Source organism: Capricornis sumatraensis, chromosome 5 (genome assembly GCF_032405125.1).
Source record: "Capricornis sumatraensis isolate serow.1 chromosome 5, serow.2, whole genome shotgun sequence".
NCBI classification, from domain to species: domain Eukaryota; kingdom Metazoa; phylum Chordata; class Mammalia; order Artiodactyla; family Bovidae; genus Capricornis; species Capricornis sumatraensis.
In genome coordinates this window covers 35,415,945-35,434,818 of record NC_091073.1, presented here as the reverse complement: position 1 = coordinate 35,434,818, position 18,874 = coordinate 35,415,945, and the positions used below count along the sequence as shown (strand labels likewise).

At 47.2% G+C, this 18,874-nt stretch overlaps 2 protein-coding genes across 4 annotated transcripts in view; one reads left to right on the top strand and one right to left on the bottom strand.

The window, feature by feature from the left end:
• Window positions 1-9,193, top strand: part of CDCA7L (cell division cycle associated 7 like) — a 46,456-nt gene extending 37,263 nt beyond the window's left edge. For all 3 annotated transcript variants that reach the window (XM_068973084.1, XM_068973083.1, XM_068973082.1), the window contains 7 exons: window positions 3,235-3,609; window positions 4,918-4,989; window positions 5,177-5,338; window positions 6,042-6,167; window positions 7,041-7,190; window positions 7,921-8,057; window positions 8,482-9,193. In XM_068973084.1, coding sequence (XP_068829185.1) covers window positions 3,235-3,609; window positions 4,918-4,989; window positions 5,177-5,338; window positions 6,042-6,167; window positions 7,041-7,190; window positions 7,921-8,057; window positions 8,482-8,512 — 1,053 coding nt within the window. In that variant the 3' untranslated portion in view covers window positions 8,513-9,193. The remainder of the gene's footprint in view (window positions 1-3,234; window positions 3,610-4,917; window positions 4,990-5,176; window positions 5,339-6,041; window positions 6,168-7,040; window positions 7,191-7,920; window positions 8,058-8,481) is intronic.
• A 135-nt stretch (window positions 9,194-9,328) lies between these two features.
• The window catches only part of DNAH11 (dynein axonemal heavy chain 11), a 357,268-nt gene continuing 347,722 nt past the window's right edge, over window positions 9,329-18,874 (bottom strand). The window contains exons 78-82 of the mRNA XM_068973106.1: window positions 16,583-16,765; window positions 16,391-16,506; window positions 11,296-11,408; window positions 10,715-10,855; window positions 9,329-9,719 (exon numbers count right to left, since the gene is read on the bottom strand). Coding sequence (XP_068829207.1) covers window positions 9,472-9,719; window positions 10,715-10,855; window positions 11,296-11,408; window positions 16,391-16,506; window positions 16,583-16,765 — 801 coding nt within the window. The 3' untranslated portion in view covers window positions 9,329-9,471. The remainder of the gene's footprint in view (window positions 9,720-10,714; window positions 10,856-11,295; window positions 11,409-16,390; window positions 16,507-16,582; window positions 16,766-18,874) is intronic.

Here is an 18,874-nt window from a genome sequence, read left to right as displayed (position 1 = left end):
ATTTTTAGTTCTGTTTCTGAATTGTACTGTTACTTGTAAGAAGTCTCTTCACACATGAAAAGGTTTTATTTTTTCTTACATGTTCATCTTCTAAGCCAGTTAGCAAAATGTAAAAATTGGCTATTCCAGGGTGAATTCCTGGTCCAGTCATCCATTTTGCTCTTAGGGAAAATCTAGTTATCTTTACCAGGTACTTTTGGAGTTTGGATGGGGTGTGTGTCTCAGGCGTCCCTTATTGTCCTTATCGGAGAATTTAGTTCAGATGTTTTGCACCTCTTCTCTCTGAAAAGAGGAGGGTCAGTCTGAGAGTAACAGGTTCCTGAAAGTCATTTCTTGTTGTGCAGTAAGTAATGTTCTTGGGTTTGGAGTTACTTTGGCAGAAATTTAGCTGTGGTACAAACATGAGAGTTCTCTCTGTGCATTCTTGATTTGGATCACACTGTGGTTTTTACTGATACAGATACCCTGGGCCTGCCTGATTCCGAAGGGAACCCCTCAGCACTTGGCCATCAAGAGACTTGTTGGCTGATCTCTTCCTCTTATTCCCTATGTTCAGGCCAGTTTGCTGCCAACCAGAATTTGAATGTCAGGGTAATTTTGAAGAATGGCCTTTGGATTTTTAAGGCATAAGAGTGTTTTTTCCTAACTGAAAAGTAGCATACATTTAGCTCAAAAAATCAACACACCACTTCCTTCTGTGGTATCAAGGTCAACGAGAGGGAGGTTAAGCCTTGTCATGTTACGGAGTTCCCAGGGAACCACTCCCACGTGGAACCTGTGAAGATGGTCAAATACGCTGTGATCAGGAGGGTGGTTTTGTCCTTTGTCTTTTCCTGGCGGGGCCCTTATGGCCTGAAAGCCCTAATGGTAGGCTGCCTTGCTTGACGGTGGTTTTCTTCTGTGAATAGCAGCACAGGGTGGTGCCAGCCTGTAGGCCCCAGCCCCCTGCCCCGTGGCTTTCTTTACAGAAGTTACGTGTTCTGGCCGGCAAGTCTGCAGTTCCCCGCCAGCAAGACACCAAGGTCCTTCCAGATCTTAAACACGTCGTAAGAGTAGATGATGATCTTCTGGTCTTTAGCTAATTAACGTCGGGGTGTTGAAAGACGTTGTTTCCAGCATGGGAAAGCGAATTAGCCCCAAAGTCCATTTTTTGTCTCTCCCGTCTCCAGAATCTATACATCTGGGGAATGAATTGTGACAGTTCACGTTGACTCTGATAAAACTCACAGCTCAGGGCAGGCCCACTGCATATTTTAAAATTCAGTGAGAAAACAAGCATTGTTGCCTCCCTGCCCAGCCTCCTTCCCACCCTGGTAAGGAGTGGTGAGACCACCTTTTTATGAGACCACCTTTTGAGGGTATGACTCTGCGTTGGTGTCTAGGGGTCAGCTTGGCCACACGCGACCCCTCCACAGCTATGGCGTCGGCCCTCAGGCTGGAGTCCCGGCTGGTGTTCGGTGTTCGCTTTCCCTGCTTCGGTTCTTTGTAGTAACCTGCTCCACATCCTTGGTAGAGAGGTGGAGGTGGTTAAGTGACGATTACGATGAATGAATAAAGCCAGCTGGGGAGACACTTCCGTGAAGTCGTCCGACCGCGTCTCACCCAGCTCCCCATTCTCAGCTCCACAGCTACGAGTGTGGAAACTGCAGGATATTAAGACAGACCAGCGTAATCTCGAGTCTGCCTGGCTTCTTGTGCATCGACACATACACCACGGTCTGGATGTCATCTCTTCTTTCCCGCGCCTGTGGCCTTATTTTTTAACTTGAGTCCAGCTGGAATGTGGAGTGGGGTTGGTCACTGAGGAACAAGCAGAGTCATGAACTGAATCCCGGGTCTCCTGGTGCTGGTCTCAAGTTCTGCTCACTACAGGAACCCCTGGCAGAGCCTGGTCAAGGAAGGGTGTTCAGGCCAGGACCTGGGTCTTAATATCGAAACCCATCTGCTATCGTTGAGCCTTTTGCGTCTGAGATGTCACCTTGCTTTCCATTCTTACTGTGTTTTCCCGTGTAAAACCAAGTTATGTTTTCATACTGGAGACCTACACTGAGTGGAGATTGAAATTGGGACTGCGAATTTCTTCAGCTGACTGGGCGGATGCCTGCAGCTGCCTGGCCTGCAGGGCTGTCTGCCTGATTGCACCCCCTGGCTCTGCAGGTTACAGAAAGGGGAGGGGCTGCCCTAGAAAGAGGACCCAGCGTGTCCTGGGGACAAGGTTCCCCTACTGCCCCTGATTGGTCACTTCACTGAAATGAAGTCAGCTCTCCTCTCTTTCTCTTTTTCATGAATCCTCTTGCAGCTGTTTAGGGCAGAATGATATTTTGTTTTTCACTTAGCACTCTTATTCTGTCTGAACACACCTCTTCGGTCATGCACACCCTGTTCTTTGACTGTTCCCACATTGCTGGGCTCCCAGATGTGCCCATTTGCTGGGTCAGCACTTTGCTTCCAGCCTGATGCTCTGAAGAGAACACAGCCAGCATGTGTGTCTGGGCCACAGTGTGAAGTAGTCTATTTGATTTTGTCCCTCAACAAACTACTTATGCATTTAATTGAAGAGTTCAGAGGGAGTGACCAATAGGAAGGGGAAGCACTCAAGTGGAGAAGGCACTGGCAACCCACTCCAGTACTCTTGCCTGGAGAATACCAGGGACAGAGGAGCCTGGTGGGCTGCTGTCCATGGGGTCACACAAAGTCAGACATGACTGAAGAGACTTTGCATGCATGCATGCTTTGGAGAAGGAAATGGCAACCCACGCCAGTACTCTTGCCTAGAGAATCCCGTGGACAGTGGAGCCTGGTGGGCTGCTGTCCATGGGGTCACACAGAGTCGGACACGGTGAAGCGACTTAGCATGCATGCATGCATTGGAGAAGGAAATGGCAACCCACTCTGGTGTTCTTGCCTAGAGAATCCCAGGGACAGAGGAGCCTGGTGGGCTGCCATCTATGGGGTCACACAGAGTCAGACACAACTGAAGCAACTTTGCATGCTTGCATGCATTGGAGAAGGAAATGGCAACCCACTCTAGTATTCTTGCCTGGAGAATCCCAGGGACAGAGGAACCTGGTAGGCTGCCATCTATGGGGTTGCACAGAGTCAGACACGACTGAAGTGACTTAGCAGCAGCAGCAGCACTCAAGTATCCACTGTTTTCCTAAAATAGAGTGGTTTTAAGTGTGTGTCTTTGTGAAGGTGTGCCATAGACACTTTGTTTTCTCTCATTTTCATTAGCTTGTGGAGTCAGATTTGAGTGACGGCGGTAAAGCATCTTTCGAGAGTGGGGAAGAAGATGATGATGAAGAAAATGAGACAGCTCAAAGAAGCAGGCCTAGAAGCAGCAGTATTGGTCTTCGAGTAGCCTTTCAGTTCCCCACCAAGAAACTGGCAAAAAGCGCTGATAAGAACGGTTCTGCAGAGCCCCTGTTTCCTGGGTCACGTTTACAGGACAATAAAAAAGTGATTCTTGGAAGGAAGACGAGCTGCAGGCAGGAGAAGGAAAGGGAGGACTCTGCCTCTGAGTCTGAGGACGGCTCCCGGGAGGAGGGCCAGGAGAGCTCGGATGCTCTGCTGAAGAGGACCATGAACATCAAGGAGAACAAGGCCATGGTGAGTCTGCGCCCTGGCCGCTGCGCTCCCGGAGCCGCGCCCCCGCAGCTGCCGCTGCTTCTGTGAGGAAGCCTACTCTGGGTTTTGTGGGTCCTTCCTCTTTTCCTGGACTCGCAGCGGTCATTGCCTGATTAGCTCTGGTTTGGGAAGAGACTCCCAGGACCTTCCACGGTGCCCGGACTCACACCAGTTACTGTTGATCAGATTATGTTGCAAATGTACAGTGGTTTTAGAGACAAAAAGGCCTGTTTCAGCAAAAGGGAGCAACATGTAAATAGGGGTGTCGTGAAATCCACGGAACAGTTACTTGTGCAGGTCAGGCAGGTAGCTTTCAGCCTAGCTGTTGCACTTTGGAGATATCAGGGGAGGAATGAAAGGGGTCTAGGTATGAAAACACCTGGGGAGTTCTGAATCACTTTATAAATTCATGGAACAAAGTGAAATCTTCATGTGTATTCAGTTTTTCTGTATATGGTCAGCAACTAGTTTACTTCATAATTTTTACATATGTAGAATTTAAAAAATAATTCTACCAAACACTTTTAGTATTTTGGTATGCTTTTTATCTTCTTTTAAATGCATAATATAATGATGCTGTGTGTGCAGTCTTAGAATATGTCTAATAAGTTACTTAAGGAAATACAAATTTTAATATACATTTTACTTTTGGGTAAAGTTTATCTAGAGACATAGTAGTCTTCAGCTAAGGAAAAGTTTTAGGATTGTATCTCTCCACATCTTTAAAATGAGAACTGTGTTGTTCATGATTTTGTTAGTGACACCCATACAGTCTGTTTGATTGGCACTTAATGCCTGTTGTTTTGGTATTTTTAGGAATATTTTCATAAATTATTTCCATTGATGAGAAATTAACCAGCTTGAAGAATCAGTGTTTTGGAGCTCTCAGTAACTGTCAGAATGGTCTAATTGGGCATTTTCTGTTTTGAGCATGAAGACACTTGATCGGGGCGGGCAAAGGTGTAGCTTCCACGGCCACACTGTGAAGTAGCGGCTCAGTCCTGATTCTCACCTTACGCTCCAGGCCTTGATCCTTCCAGGAGAGTTTTCATTGTGTCTGGTCCTTATATGTAAGGACCAGACATAGATTTTATTCCTCTGATAATTTCAGCATCTCACCCTGGAGATAAAAATCATTACTATGTGAGGTTAAAAATATAACGACTCTTCAGATCTTATGTAAACTACTCAGGTTTTTCATGGCTACAAACTCCCAAGACTTGTAATAACCTGTTAGATGAAGTAGACTTAGTAATATTTATGCAAGACTCTTATTTTTTCCGAATTCAGCTTGCTCAGTTATTGGCGGAATTGAACTCGATGCCTGATTTCTTCCCGGTTCGAACCCCGAACTCAGCTTCTGTAAGTGGAACATCTTGTATGTACTGTCTGCAGTAATCTCTCTCTCTCTCTCACACACACACTCTCTCTCTCACTCTCACACTCTGACTCACACTCACACTCTCTCTCTCTCTCTCTCTCCGTGGCCAGACGGCTTTCATTCTGGAAAGCAGCCAGTGGCATGCCTGTGTCTGTGCTCTCCTTGCAGAGGAAGAAGACCGCGAGGCGGGCCTTCTCAGAGGGACAGGTCACACGGCGGACCAACCCGGCCCGGAGCGCGCGGCCCCCCGAGAAGTTCGCCCTGGAAAACTTCACTGTGTCGGCCGCCAAGTTCGCAGAAGAGTTCTACAGTTTCAGAAGAAGGAAGACAGTGAGTGGGGCACTTTATGACGCTAAGGAGCCAGTGCTTCTTTGTCTAAGCCAGGGGTCCTCATGTGGGAGTGTTCATCACGGTCTCCTGGGGCTTGGTGAGGGCGCCGAGGGGCTGACCCAGTAGGTCTGTGGGAGCCGAGACGGCCAAGCTCCCGGATGCCCTGGGTGCTCCTGTGACCACACTTGGGTAAGGACCCTGGGTTTGAGCTTGCACTTGGTCTAAGCTCTAAGCCGTTAAGGCTGTCCTGTGCCTAAACTGAGCAGCTCAGTGGTTAGGACCCCAAGTTCATCTCCAGTGGAGGTGATAATGGCTCCAGGTGGCTTCAGGGTTTTGCTCTTGGGAACGTACAGGATGACTCCGTCTTTCTGTGTTAGGAACAGGAAACTCTGGCCCTATTTGTGGCTGTTCAGTGTGGGTCATTGCCCAGTCCTCAGAGTTTATAGCTGGTGAGCATCCATTGGGCAGGGACCCTGCGTTTCTGATGGGTCGTTCTGTGTCACCTTGCCATCAGGAAGCTTGACACTAAGGATAGGAGCTCAATGAATGACTAGATGCACGAATGATTTCAGGGAGATAAAAGAGGGACCGAGTTAATATTAATGGTTCTAGAGCTCTGAGGAGTTGAAAACTTTATTTCTGTTTTGTTTTTTTAACCACTCAGAGCATCTTATGTCCAGTTCTATTTTGGCTCTTTCTGCAGGGGAAATACCAGGGGCACCGCCGACGTCGCTGTGTGTCTTCTTTTCGGCCGGTGGAGGACATCACCGAAGAGGACTTGGAGAATGTGGCCATCACTGTTCGGGATAAAATCTATGATAAAGTTCTGGTAAAGTAATCTGACAGCTGATTCACATCACTGTGACTCTTACGGGGACTCCCAGGCACTGGCATCTGAACTGCCTGCTTGTAAACTGTCTGGGCTTAGACCCTTGTGCCATCTGTCTCCCCAGGGCTCAGAGGTGGACTCTGAACTGGAGCAGCTGTAACTGGGCAAGGGGAGATGGCTTAGTGCAGTAATCCTCGGCAGGAGAGAGGTCTCTCTGGGGGGTTAGCAAGCAGGGGTATAGTCTGGAAAATCACATTTGTCATTGTTGTGTTATAAGTAGATAGTTCTTATGCTTTAAACACTGAAAAAAATGCTTTTATAACCAATAGAAATATATTTACCATATAGTAATATATTGACATATTGGAAGTATATGTACAACATACATATTTATGTAACCAATAGAAACTGAAATTTGACAGAATATCTTCTGTAGGTAGGAGATGTTTTAAATGTTTGTTAAATGGTGATGGAGAGGATGGCTTGCGGTATTTTGCATCATTTTTAGATAATGGGACAGTGTCTTGAACAGTATCACTGTTTAACCAGGAGGTCTTACCCTGGATGGAACCAGATTGCCGGGAGCGGGGCTGGAGCGTGTGATGCTCCGGGGGTTTGCCGTCATCATCACTCAGTCAGCCCCACCATCTCTGTCCCCCGATCATTTCGTTTCTCCCAGGCTCCCTACTCGGGCTGTCCTCAGGATTCTCTGGCCCCAGAGCTGAGAGCTCACAGCCTACCGGAGGGCGCCAGGGTTTGGGCCAGAGACACAGCCGTGCCCGATTCTAGAGGAGAGGCAGGGCGGCTTTGTGGACGTGGCCCCGGGCACCCCCTCTGAACCCCGTGCTCACCACTCGCTGCCTTCGCCCGCAGGGTAACACTTGCCATCAGTGTCGGCAGAAGACCATCGACACCAAGACAGTGTGCCGGAACCAGAGCTGCGGTGGCGTGCGAGGGCAGTTCTGCGGGCCGTGCCTGCGGAATCGCTACGGGGAGGACGTGAGGTCGGCGCTGCTGGACCCGGTAGGGACGGTGTGCACCTTCGTCCTGAGTCATGCTGGGAAGGGAACGAGCTGAGGCTGGGGCTCTGGGGCCCTTGGTCAGGGACCTGTAGCCCCCTTACCACTCTCCTCTCCTCCTGCCTCTTGAGACTGGTAGAAATGCAAAAGAAAGAGACTTTCCTTCTAGAAAGAACAGGCTGACCCACAGGACAGTAAAAGTGTGTGTTTCATTTTCCGGGGGCAGGGGTATTGCCCTGGAGGGTGCTGTGTGCCCCACACGGCTCTACGGTTGCATGTCAGTGCAGTTTACGTATGTTGTTACTCTTCTAACCGTGTGAGGTAGGTAGAGAACACCTCCTCACAGCTTGGTTCCCTCTGTAAAATAAGATAATACATAGTACGCTGGTTAGTGTGTGTGCCCTTGAACCTGGGCACCTGGCAGCAGATCTGTGCTCATAACCACCGCGCTGCTGGACCAGGGGGAAGTAGACTGTGCCCAGCGTGCAGCTGAACGTGAACTGCAGCTCCGCATAGGTGAGCTGAGAAAGCCTGTACTCTGAAAAGCAGGGCTGACGTCCCAGGCATGTGATCTGGAGTGGTCCACCTTTCTGAAACAGGCAAGAGGAGGGAGACAGTACTCCATGTCACAGGGTGAAGGGCTAGCTGGGGATGAGGCCCAGCGAGCCACGCTTGGTCAGGGCACCTTCGCGGCCTGTCGCTGACGGGACATCGCCGCCGCTCTGCTCCCCCAGGACTGGGTGTGCCCTCCCTGCCGGGGCATTTGCAACTGCAGTTATTGCCGGAAGCGCGACGGCCGTTGTGCCACAGGCATCCTCATTCACCTGGCCAAGTTTTACGGTTATAACAACGTGAAGGAGTACCTGGAGAGGTAAGCCTCGCAAATCAGAACGGAGGGTGTGATTCCTGGGAGCAGGAGAGGGCAAGACTGTCTAGGCGGGCCCCGGGCACCTCGTCTCAGCCTGACTCTTAGACGCCGCCTCGAGTGCTGGCTGTGCTGGATCTGTGTGTATCGGGAAAGTCACAAACAGTAATAGACCCTACAAGGCAGGCAGGGGAAGCTGTGCGGGCCAAAGAGCTCTTCTCACCCTCTGGGACAGAGAGGGGAGGCTTGGGCGCTGTGCGCTGGGATGAGGGGTGCGCTGGGTTTAGGGACGTGGGGGTGAGGTGAGCCTCCCTGCAGTGACCTGAGGGAAGACGGACCTTGTGTCAGGAGAGCAGTTTGGCTGTGGTGCCCCGGGCGATGCTGCTGTGTCTCTGCCTCCCTGCCCCTAATGGTTCCTCTTTCTTCTCAGCTTACAAAAGCAGCTCGTGGAAGACAATTAAGAGAAGAACCAGCCCGCTCACCGTGGAGCACTCCAACAAGACATGCCATTTGTGCCTAAGATTTCTTTTTATACAGAAATTCTTTGTAGAGTTAAATGCTATTTTTTTTTAAAGATTGTTTTTATACGCTTCAAAAGATTTCTCAGGAAGATGAGAGAGGAATCTGTATACATATATTATACACAGGCCTGTTTGTTTGTATGTTGTTATTAAAAAAAAGTATCTGCAGATGATTAAAATCCACAGTTTAAAGGGGTGAAGTTCCAGGTAAGTCCTGGAAGAAAGACAGCATCGCAGCTCTCTCTCTCCCAGACAGTAACTGGAGGCCAGGTCGTTATAGGGGTTACACCCCCTTGAGTTTGTCATGAGTGACCATAGTTCAAACCCCATAGTTTAAGCTGCTCTGGGTTGTTGGACGTTTATGTTGAAGAATGCGCCTCTAAATTACAAAGTGCAATTAACCATGGAACTAGAGTTTTATTTTTGTTAAAACTTGAACCAAAACTAGACTGTCACATTACTGACACTGGAGGCCTTGGAGGGCGGCTGCCTGGGGCCCATGGCTTCTGTATTTTAAAAGAATATATAAAGGCAAATTTAGAGATTTTTGTTTAATATCTATAAAAACTACACTCCCATGTAGGGACCAGGAGACTTCCAGCCATATTGCTTTTTGAGTTACAGCAGAATTTTGATGCAAACGTGAGCTGCACTGATTTTGTGTTGCAGGGTGGGGGAGTAGAGGGGTACTGGGGGAATGGACATACTTTCAATAGGTTTCCCATGTTTTTCTACATTTGCTTCTTTTTGTCCCCCTTCTCCACAAGGATGGTGTTTAAAAAAATTAATGCACATTTAATTTTCTCAAAAGTTACATAAGCCAGAATATGTTATGCCTCCCACCAGGATAAATCACCACCCCCGGGAGCAATGACTGACAGGTGCTCACTGTGTTCCGGTCAGGCCTCCAGCAGCAGAGCCACGCCCGCCAGGACCCACTTGGCCGCCTTTTCTTTGCTCTTTAGCCTGAAGGTCCAGACGTAGTGGGGGCCTCTTCTTTTGGTTTTGTACACAGGACACGCGTACGTGTGTTTGGTTTCCTGTCTGTCCACTGGTATGGCTTTCGCAAAGATGACTGGCATCGTGGACCGTAACTCCTTGAGGCGGGCTTCCACGATGGTTCCTGACTGGCTGTCCCATCTGGCTCCTGCGGGAGAGACACGGGTTACAAGCGCGCTCCTGTTGGTACCGCTTCTCTACCTGTTGCAGGCAATAAATGTTCTGGTTTTGTTACTTTGCTGCGTGTCAGTGGCTTCCTTGCCAAGATGGGAGGGAGGGTCATCACCTGCTGACTGGGAGCCACACAGACACTGTAAGCACAGATTGGCTGTCGTGTCCGACTCTTTGCGACCCATGGACTGTAGCCCACTTGGCTCCTCGGTCCACGGGATCCTCCAGGCAAGGATCTGGGAGTGGGCTGCCATTCCCTCCTCAAAAGCATAGGCTCATGCTCCTGCGCTACCCCCAAACTTTCCTGTGAACGAAAAACTAAATCATTTGAATTCAAAAGGTATGTAAAACTTTACATGAAAACAGGTTCTGCGAGAATGCAGACCCAATAAAGCAAGCAAGTTTGTCCTTCCTTTTAAAAAATGGTGAATCTGCATGCTTGTGGACAGTGTAAGATCTGCACAGTTCACCACATTCCCTTCCCACTGCACCTTCTCAGTTCAAGGTCGGGTCACCTGTTTAAATGTCTGTAAAGTGACAAGGAGCGTCTTGGCAGAGACTTGGAAATACTTTCTCCAAGAGCCTTTCAGGAGAAGAGGAAATGTTTACAAGATAAGATGAATGCATGGGTGAGTGGAAAATGTTCCATCTTCTACCCCATCCCCCAGATTCATAAGGAGTAGATTTAGTATAAGTCTATAAGCAATTGCAATCCTTACCTTCAGATTTGGCTCCCACTGGACACACATCGTACCATTTAAATTATCTGAAAGCCAGAAGTGAGGTAAACAAGCACTAGTGTGAGTGAGAAACGGAGTCGTGTGGTGTGTTAGTTGCTCAGTTGTGCCCACTGCAACTCCCCCAGGCTGTAGCCTGCCAGGCTTAGTAAGGAAAGGACAAATACCAACTTGCACCCAAGTGAGAAAGGTTCTAGGTGTGATAACCCTGCATGTGCTCCTGGGGGCATCTTACCTTCCATGAGGAGCCCGTGGAGGTAAGCGCCTTCCCTGGGGGGATGCCCGTAGTCGTCCTTTGTTTTTTTGGTAATGTCAACAGTCAGGCACATTTTGTCCAGTGGCCACTCATTCTTTCGAGCCGTGGTCTGCATGATCGCTGTTGGAGGAGGAGGGACAGGTGTGAGCAGGAGGAAGTCATATACATAAGATTCCCTGGAGTCCCCAGTGAGCCGAGCGTCCACCCAAAGCGAGCTGTGGTCCCACGGGGTGGTCGGGGTGTTATCTGCCGGGCTGCACTAGAGCAGGGGTGGAACGAAGGCCAGTTGAGTGGAACAGACGCCTGAGTGCCGCTGGCTGGTTGGTTTGCTTTTGCACTAACTACCGTGGCCGAGCACAGCTGCATGAGACTGGGCCCCGATGGAGAACGTGTTCTGGGTGACCCACACTCCACTCACCTGGCTGTTCCTGTCCTGCCTGGCGTCCGCCACGTGAGGACGGGTCTCCAGGGCAGGAGAGCAGCTCCAGGGACACAAGGCTGGGGTTCTGCTCGGGGCGCGGCTCCATCAGCATCAGGAGCTGCCCTACTCTAGCTCTTACCTGTTAAGAAGGCCTGAGGGTTGAAGAAGCCAGAAAGCCACACCACAGCCGGAAGGGCGAGATCTTGTGTCCAGGTGTCCAGTTCCCGGCATCGCAGGAGGAGGTCGTTAAACCTGGGGAATAGAAGGTAGGAAGAAGCAAACGTGCTTTCAGTACTAAAGCTTTCCAGTAAGATTAGATTCTGGGGATGAGGGAGTGCTGGGTGGTGGTGGGGGGCGGGGGGAGGGTGGTGGTGGTGGTGGTGGTAGAACGGTCCAGAACTGGTAACCTGTGAAACTGTTCCCCTGATGACTGGGTAACAGGATCGTCTGTCCCCTTCAAGTGTTAGAAACACTGGGAAATGTGGGAAACTCCATTTATTCAACCACTGTTTCACTTCGATCCTCTAAGTGACCCTCTAAGTGACCCCCAGTGACGTGGTAACTCTACATGGGTGGCTGTATATGATCTGCGCTGACGGGGTGCACAGGGAAGCATCCCTGTGTGTCTAAGGATGGGCAGGGGAAGGCTCTGATGACTGTAGTACAATCAGAGTTCCCAGGAACGGCAAGGGCAGTGGAACATGGGATAGCGGCCTCCGCACAAGCTGCAATGACCTGAAAGTGGGGAAGGAAAAGTTATCAAGGGGACCAACCACCTTCCACCCATCGTGAGCCTGTAGTTTGAGAAGCTGCTGTGTTTACATGTCCGTTTACTCCATCAGCACAACAGTTACCCGAGGTAGCAAGCATCTAAAACGTACCTGTGAGGAAGCCAGCTCACAGAGGCTAAGGAAAAATGAACTTCCATAAAATTAGGAGAAGCTTTCATAGGTAGCTTTTAAAGGGCTGCTGAACACAGGGGAGATGGGAGCACAGAGCAGAAGGCCCCGCATAAATGCCTGTGGGGCAGCTCTTGAGGCTGAGGCCTCCCCCAGCCAGTGTGGCCGTGTCCACGGTTGCAAAGGCAGCAGGCTGCATGAGGACCTCATGCCCACAGACCACCACCCGGAAGAAAGGTTAAATGCTCACACTTGGCTCACACAGAAAATTCCTACCAGCTTAGAACTTGGCTCTGGCCCTGCCCCATATTAAATTCTTCCAAATAGCTGGTTTAGGGAAAACATACTTGTAGATAGATCCCACAAAGAAGAAAGGCAAGGAACAGGAAAAGCAAAGACAGGGAAAAAAAAAAAACTCTCGAGATGTGAAAGAGGATAAACACTGCAGCAGCCAGTCGTTCTCATGAAGTGCATATGTAACGAGAATATGAGTTAAAACCGGTAAGGTAAGAAAAAGGGAGGAAGTTAAGTTGGAAACAATCTCAAAAAGACAGTTATAAAAATGAAAGCAAAAAGTTAAACAGCCTAAGGCAGAATAATAAGGAAAGCAAAATGAAATAGAAATGAGTGAGAGTTGGAGTGGAAATAAACGCTGAAACATTTGCTAATACAATTCTAGAAAATTTGAGTTTTCCTAAGTTACAATTTGAATCATCATAATCGGACATATTTTGTAAGAAAATGTGACACATAATACTAAGATACAGACTGTGGAGACAGAGAATCCCCTGGAAAGCCAGGAAAAACATGAAGTCTTTTTATAAAGGGAAAACGTGAGCTTCAGGCAGCTATTCAGATCATAGACTAGAATCACACCTGTGCAGTCCTCTGACAACAAATGGGTTAAATTACTTTTATAATCAGCCAAACTGTAGCTTGAGTCTAAAGATAACATTATATAGCATGAAAAACCACCCACAAATCAACCAGAAGGAAGGGAACCCAAAAATCAAAAATAAGAGAAATCTTAAAAACCAAGACTTAATATGTATGTTTAAACTTTAGAAAACTAGGTTAAGTAACCTTTCCCTCCCTTCAAAATAGGCAATGTGAGACTAAAAGTTGACTTTGGACAGTGACTTTTTTAAAATATTTTTTTAATTCAGGGGAGAAACAGTAGACGAGAGAATAGGAGACAAAGATACAATGACGATCAGCCAGAAACGACAACCAACCAGAACACACAGAGACACACAGATTGACAGAGAGTCCAGGCAGGCAAAGATTAGGCACTACTTGAAGAAAGAAGGGCTAAGAAACGAGAGACAGATGACCCAGAGAAAACCACGGACGCCAAGGTGGGTGTGTATGACATGTACACTACTGTGTGTGAAGTAGACGGCTGGTGAGAGCCTACTGTTCAGCTTGGTGGGGGGAGATACGATCTGTAGGACGTACATTAACCTTAAAAATGCATTCCAGTACATATTTCGTGCAGACAAATACTGTTTGATTCTACATATACCAGGTACCTAGAACAGTCAAATCCATAGAGTCAGAAAGTACACTGGCAGATGGTGGGGTGGGGATGGGGACTTGGAGTTTAATGGGGACAGAGTTTCAGTTTAGGAAGGTGATGAACAACGGTGAGAGGTGCACAGCAACACGTGCGATTGTACTTAGTGCCACTGAAATGTACAGTTAAATATGGTTAATATAGTACGTTTTATGTTACATGACTTGCCACAATAATTTGTTCTTTCAAAAAAGCAGGGCTAAGAATTTTAAAGGGTGGAAAGAATTGTGGACTCAGATTTATAACAGCACACAGTATCAAGTAGGATGCCTTTTTAAGAGACCACACCTAAACACATCAGTAAAAATGACAGACCATTAATATAAGTTAAGAAAAAAAAAATCTTTAAAACTCCCCAGAGAGTAACTTAGCTGTGGAGGAATGACAAGTATTTATGAACAGACTCACCAGCCATAGGAAGTGCCAGAAGACAATGCAGTTATATAACACTGACATTTGGAGAGAAAATAATTATCTAGAATTCTACTTCCAGGTAAACTATTCATCAAGAGGGAGAGCATAGTGAAGAGAATCCAGACACAATACCGTCTCCTCCCCGCCACATACCCTGAAAGCCTGCTGCGTGCCTCATCCTTTAGCTTGGTGAAGAGGGGACCCCTACTGCTGCGCCGCTGCGGTTTCAGTGATGAGGAATGGCATTTCTGCCTTCTGTGACTGAAGGTTCCAGAGAAAGTCTGACCGAAGTCGAGCTTATTCAGCAGCTCAGAGAACCTCAAGCCCAGCTTTTTCCCTTTCACACCTTTTGCAGTGCTGACCACGTGGCCCCAGTATGGCCACTGCGTCCTGAATTTATGCCAACTGGAGAGGGGCTCACTTTTATTTTAGGATTAAAAATAAGCAGGGACCCTGTGCTAAAGATGTAAAACATGAGGAAGGAAAACAAGCAGAAACCTTTAAGTTTTGCAAACACGATCTCTCAGGAATATCTCTTTGGGGACTAGAGTCCAGCAGGGCAGTTCTTCCTGTGTCTGTGGTGACGGCAGGGTCCCCGGATATGCCCTTCGTGGGGACGGGAACAAATAGGTGGCTGGGCTTTCCAGTTAGTCATCCGACATTATTTTCAAAAGTGTGTAGTAGCTGAATTATGACAACTCTTCACAGGTGATGTGGGTAAGATACAATGTTATAAACTTCTAACAGTTTTTGGAATGGTCTATATTCCATACCACTGTTTTACAACTGCATTTTCGCAAACATACGTCAAACTTAACCACAGGCCATTTTTTTCAGATGACTTTACTTTGTCAAAGTATCCTAAAAAGCTCCCAGTCTGTCAATAGCAAATATAAGTCTTGAAAGGTCTTTTTGTCTTAAAATTATAAATCTCATGACAGAAGCCTGAATGGTTTTTCCTGTATTTATCATGCTTACAAATTACTTACCTATAAACCACTTCTATAAAAGAATTAAAACTTGGGTTGTCTTGGGATAAACGTGTCTCAGTTGTTTGTAGAGATGTTAGCAGTAGTTCTTCCTAAGTCATAAGCATTAGGAGTGTCTATTTGAAAATTAAAGCACCGGAAAAAGGCAGCAAAGAAATCGACACATGCTATCAAGGAAAAATAATTCCTGACCATAAACAAAACAAAAATTATGGTGGTTTAAAATAAAGTTTAACTATAATTCCAGACTGGAAGGATGGTAAATGGCAAAAGAGAAAAGTATTGGTGTTACAGTGCGTTAGAAAAATCAAAAGTGTGTATGTTACAATGACAAGTCTTCCTAAAATAATAGAAACAGTACAGGGATACACATATGATGAAGAAAGTCACAGAAGCTAGAAGAGTTTGGAAAAAGGCTAAGAAAAATATATAAAAATTAGGAATCAAAAGATAAGATTGGGTGAAATAAGTCTAAAGTTATCACTGTCGTAAAATTCAAGTGTAAATGTAAATTCTTTTTGACTGGAAGTATAAAGTCTGCCTTTAGATATTCAAAGCATTACCAGAAACCCAGTGACTGCCAAATGCTTTCCTGTCATCCGGCAGGTCCACAGGGCACGTTCCGCTGTGTCTGTACCCGCGTTCCCAGCAAACACCTGGGTGCCTGGGGGGCAGTTCCAATGTGCAGCCCCTGGAAATTCTAACGGGGCCTTCCAATTTAAGGACTGGAGTAGCATTCTGCTTAGTGCAAGAAAAACTTAGGAAAGTGAGGACAACAAACGTCCACGTAAAAAACCCAGGTGTAGAGCCAGCCTCACGAAACTTGCTATGCTGACTCGCAAGGCCGAGCTGTGCTTGGCAGCAGCCCTCCGGGAGCTGTAAGTTTCTGCCCCTGACTCTGTGGCATGTCTACACAGTCCTATCCACACAGCGAAGGCAGTGTTATCTACTGCTTCCTGGGGTAAAAGTTCACTGTGAAATGCCATTAGTTATCACTGGCTTCAGGGTATAAGATGAGGTGAGGGTAAACTTAAGGATGCCTCCCCCGGCCATTTAAATCCTAACAACTCAATGAGGAAGTTCTTTTATCATTTTTCAGATGATAAACTGGAACAGAGAGGTCAGGTATTTTGTCCAGGATCAGACAGCCACTCAGTGAGAAGCAGAGTTCGATTCCTGCTATGACCCTAACTTGATTTTTGCCTTTGAAGCAACATACCGAGGAAACTCAAATGAAACTGGTGGTGGTGTGCACGGTTACGGCTGAATGTACTCAGCAAAGCACAATCTTTAGGGTTCCTATAAGGCATAATTCAGAAAATCAAACTGGCACCGAGCTGGGGTGTAGGTGCTTACCACTGGGCCAAGCCGTACGTGGATGGATAAGCCAGTTTGCTCCAGGTTTCTGGTACTGCGTCGTAACTCATTGCAGACTGCTGGGCTTCCATGTCAGGAGACAGCGTCAGCTCCCCCTGCCAGGGAAGAAGACTGCAGAGTAAATATGTCTTCATGTGGAGGAGCCTGCTCGAGTCCCACTTTTAAACTTACCTTCAATCCAAGCTCTAATTGTTGAAGTGACACACGGATTTCCCGAAGGAGAATGTTCATCCTCTCACATTCTTGGAGGCAAACAAGAGCATAGGGGCTTCTGTTTGGGTTTTTCTGCATTATCTCTGTCATGTTGAACTCTTCTGGAAGTTTCTCCAAAATATCATCCAAGACATTCTTAACCTTAAATTGTTAACAAACACAAAGATTTAGCTCCTTTCCGTTTCATTTTCGATCATGATGATGGTATATCTTCTTTTTACGTCTAAGAATATATACTACAATTCCCAAAGATGCTTGCTAATGAGTTTAAAAGATGACTACTAACTCCCAGGAGGTGGGCAGAAGGGCACTGCCAATGAAACCACATACAACCCTCTGTGTCCTTGTCTTCTGAAGTAAAATACTCAAGAGCTAATGTAATGGTTGGGAAACGTGAACAAATAATAGCTGTTGGACTGGGGAACTGGTAACAGTTTATTAATCTGCCACATGGCAGAATCACTGAATTCACAGTTCCCTGAAAGATATGGATAAAGGCCTGACATATATTCCTAAGTTGTTTTTATAGGAGGCAGACGTCCCCTCCAGAAGACAGCTACTGACATCAAAAACACAGACCCCAGACTGGTTGAAACCAGAAGGTTGATGATGCTTGAAACTCTACCTTGATGCCAACCGATCCAAGAACTGTCCACGAGCTGATTGTGGCCTGCTCTGTGAACACTGTAAGACTCCTCTACCCATCCAGGAGGGACACACAGACTTGAGGGCATCACCCTGCTGCGGCCCCTTTGCCTGGCAAAACAGTAAAAGCTGCTCCTTTCTACATCGCCCCAACCCCTGGCTCTGCATTTCTATTCAGCACCATCACCAACCCCCTCAGCTCACTCTCAAACAGTGCAGCCCCCTCCCCTCTTGAGCTCCCACAGTAGAGTCAGGGAGGTGTTACTATTTGTAGTTTACTTACTGTTAGCATTTAGGGAACAAAAGAAGTCTTATAACTACATTTCATTAGTTTATAAAGACATGGTCAGAACATGGAGAACCTCAATATTTGAGTAGTCCATTTTTGCAATCTGCTAATTAAAAACAAATGATTTGAAAAGTCGAATGAACCAAAGAGGCCACTTAAACTAATTCTGGTGACTCTGCTATGCTGCCCTTGTAGCTGACACATCCAAAAATTTGGGAGGCAGTTTGGATCAGTATTTTCAACAAGAAGGAAGCCCCTATCTTCTAGAGCTGTTGCCCTAAAGAAATGAAGGATTTATTCATTTAGGGACGTGCATATGTACCTGGCACTCTGATGTGGATAGTGATTCTAACGATGCAGTTTTGCAGACCTGGGAAAACCAACAAACAGCTGAAAATGATACAAGACTGGAAGGTACTCCCTGTCCTCAAGCCTCAGGCAGCTTTTCCCTCTCCTGGATTTGTTAGATTACGGCCTGGGGCTCTGATGTGATGCTTGCAAACTGCTTTAGTGCCCTGGCAGATAATTCATCAGATCCTGAAATCTCGAGCTCATGTACAGCAGCAGCAGACAGTATGAAACAGTACAGTTGAGAAGTTAGGTGAAAGAATGGCTTTGGGACTCAGCTAGAATCTGGTTTCCTTCAGTGGCCTTTCAAGCTGTATGACCAGGGTGAGTCACCTAACTTTATCTCTGAAATAGAGATCCTGGAATCAGTACTACTCATGCTTCCCAGGTGGCTCAGATGGTAAAGATTCCACCAGCCAATGTAGGAGACAGGTTTGATCCCTGGGTCAGGAAGATCCCCTGGAGAAGGAAATGGCAACCCGCTCCAGTATTCTTGCCTGGGAAATCCCATGGACAGAGGAGCCTGGTGGGCTACAGTCCATGGGGTCGCAGAGAGTCGGACACGACAGCGACTGGGCGCACACACACATCAATACCACCCAGAGTTTCAGAGGAGCAAATGGCGTGTTTGTAAAGCACTCTCTATAGCACCTATTAGATAAACAAAACTGTACCTGGGAGATGGCTGCTGGTTTGCCTGTAGGAAATGCTGAGGTAGCTTTACCTTATTTGTTCTGCATTTTTTGATTTAATGATCAGCTTTCTTATTGGAAAGATTGAAGCCCTCTCAGAACTAGAGATGACCTCACATGCTTTCTGCTGTTAACACTGTGTGTGCCTGCTAAGTCACGAAAGTCACGTCCAACTCTTTGTGACCCAATGGACTATAGCCCGCCAAGCTCCTCTGACGATGGGAATTCTGCAGGCAAGAATACTGGAGTGGGTTGCCATGCTCTCCTCCAAAGGAT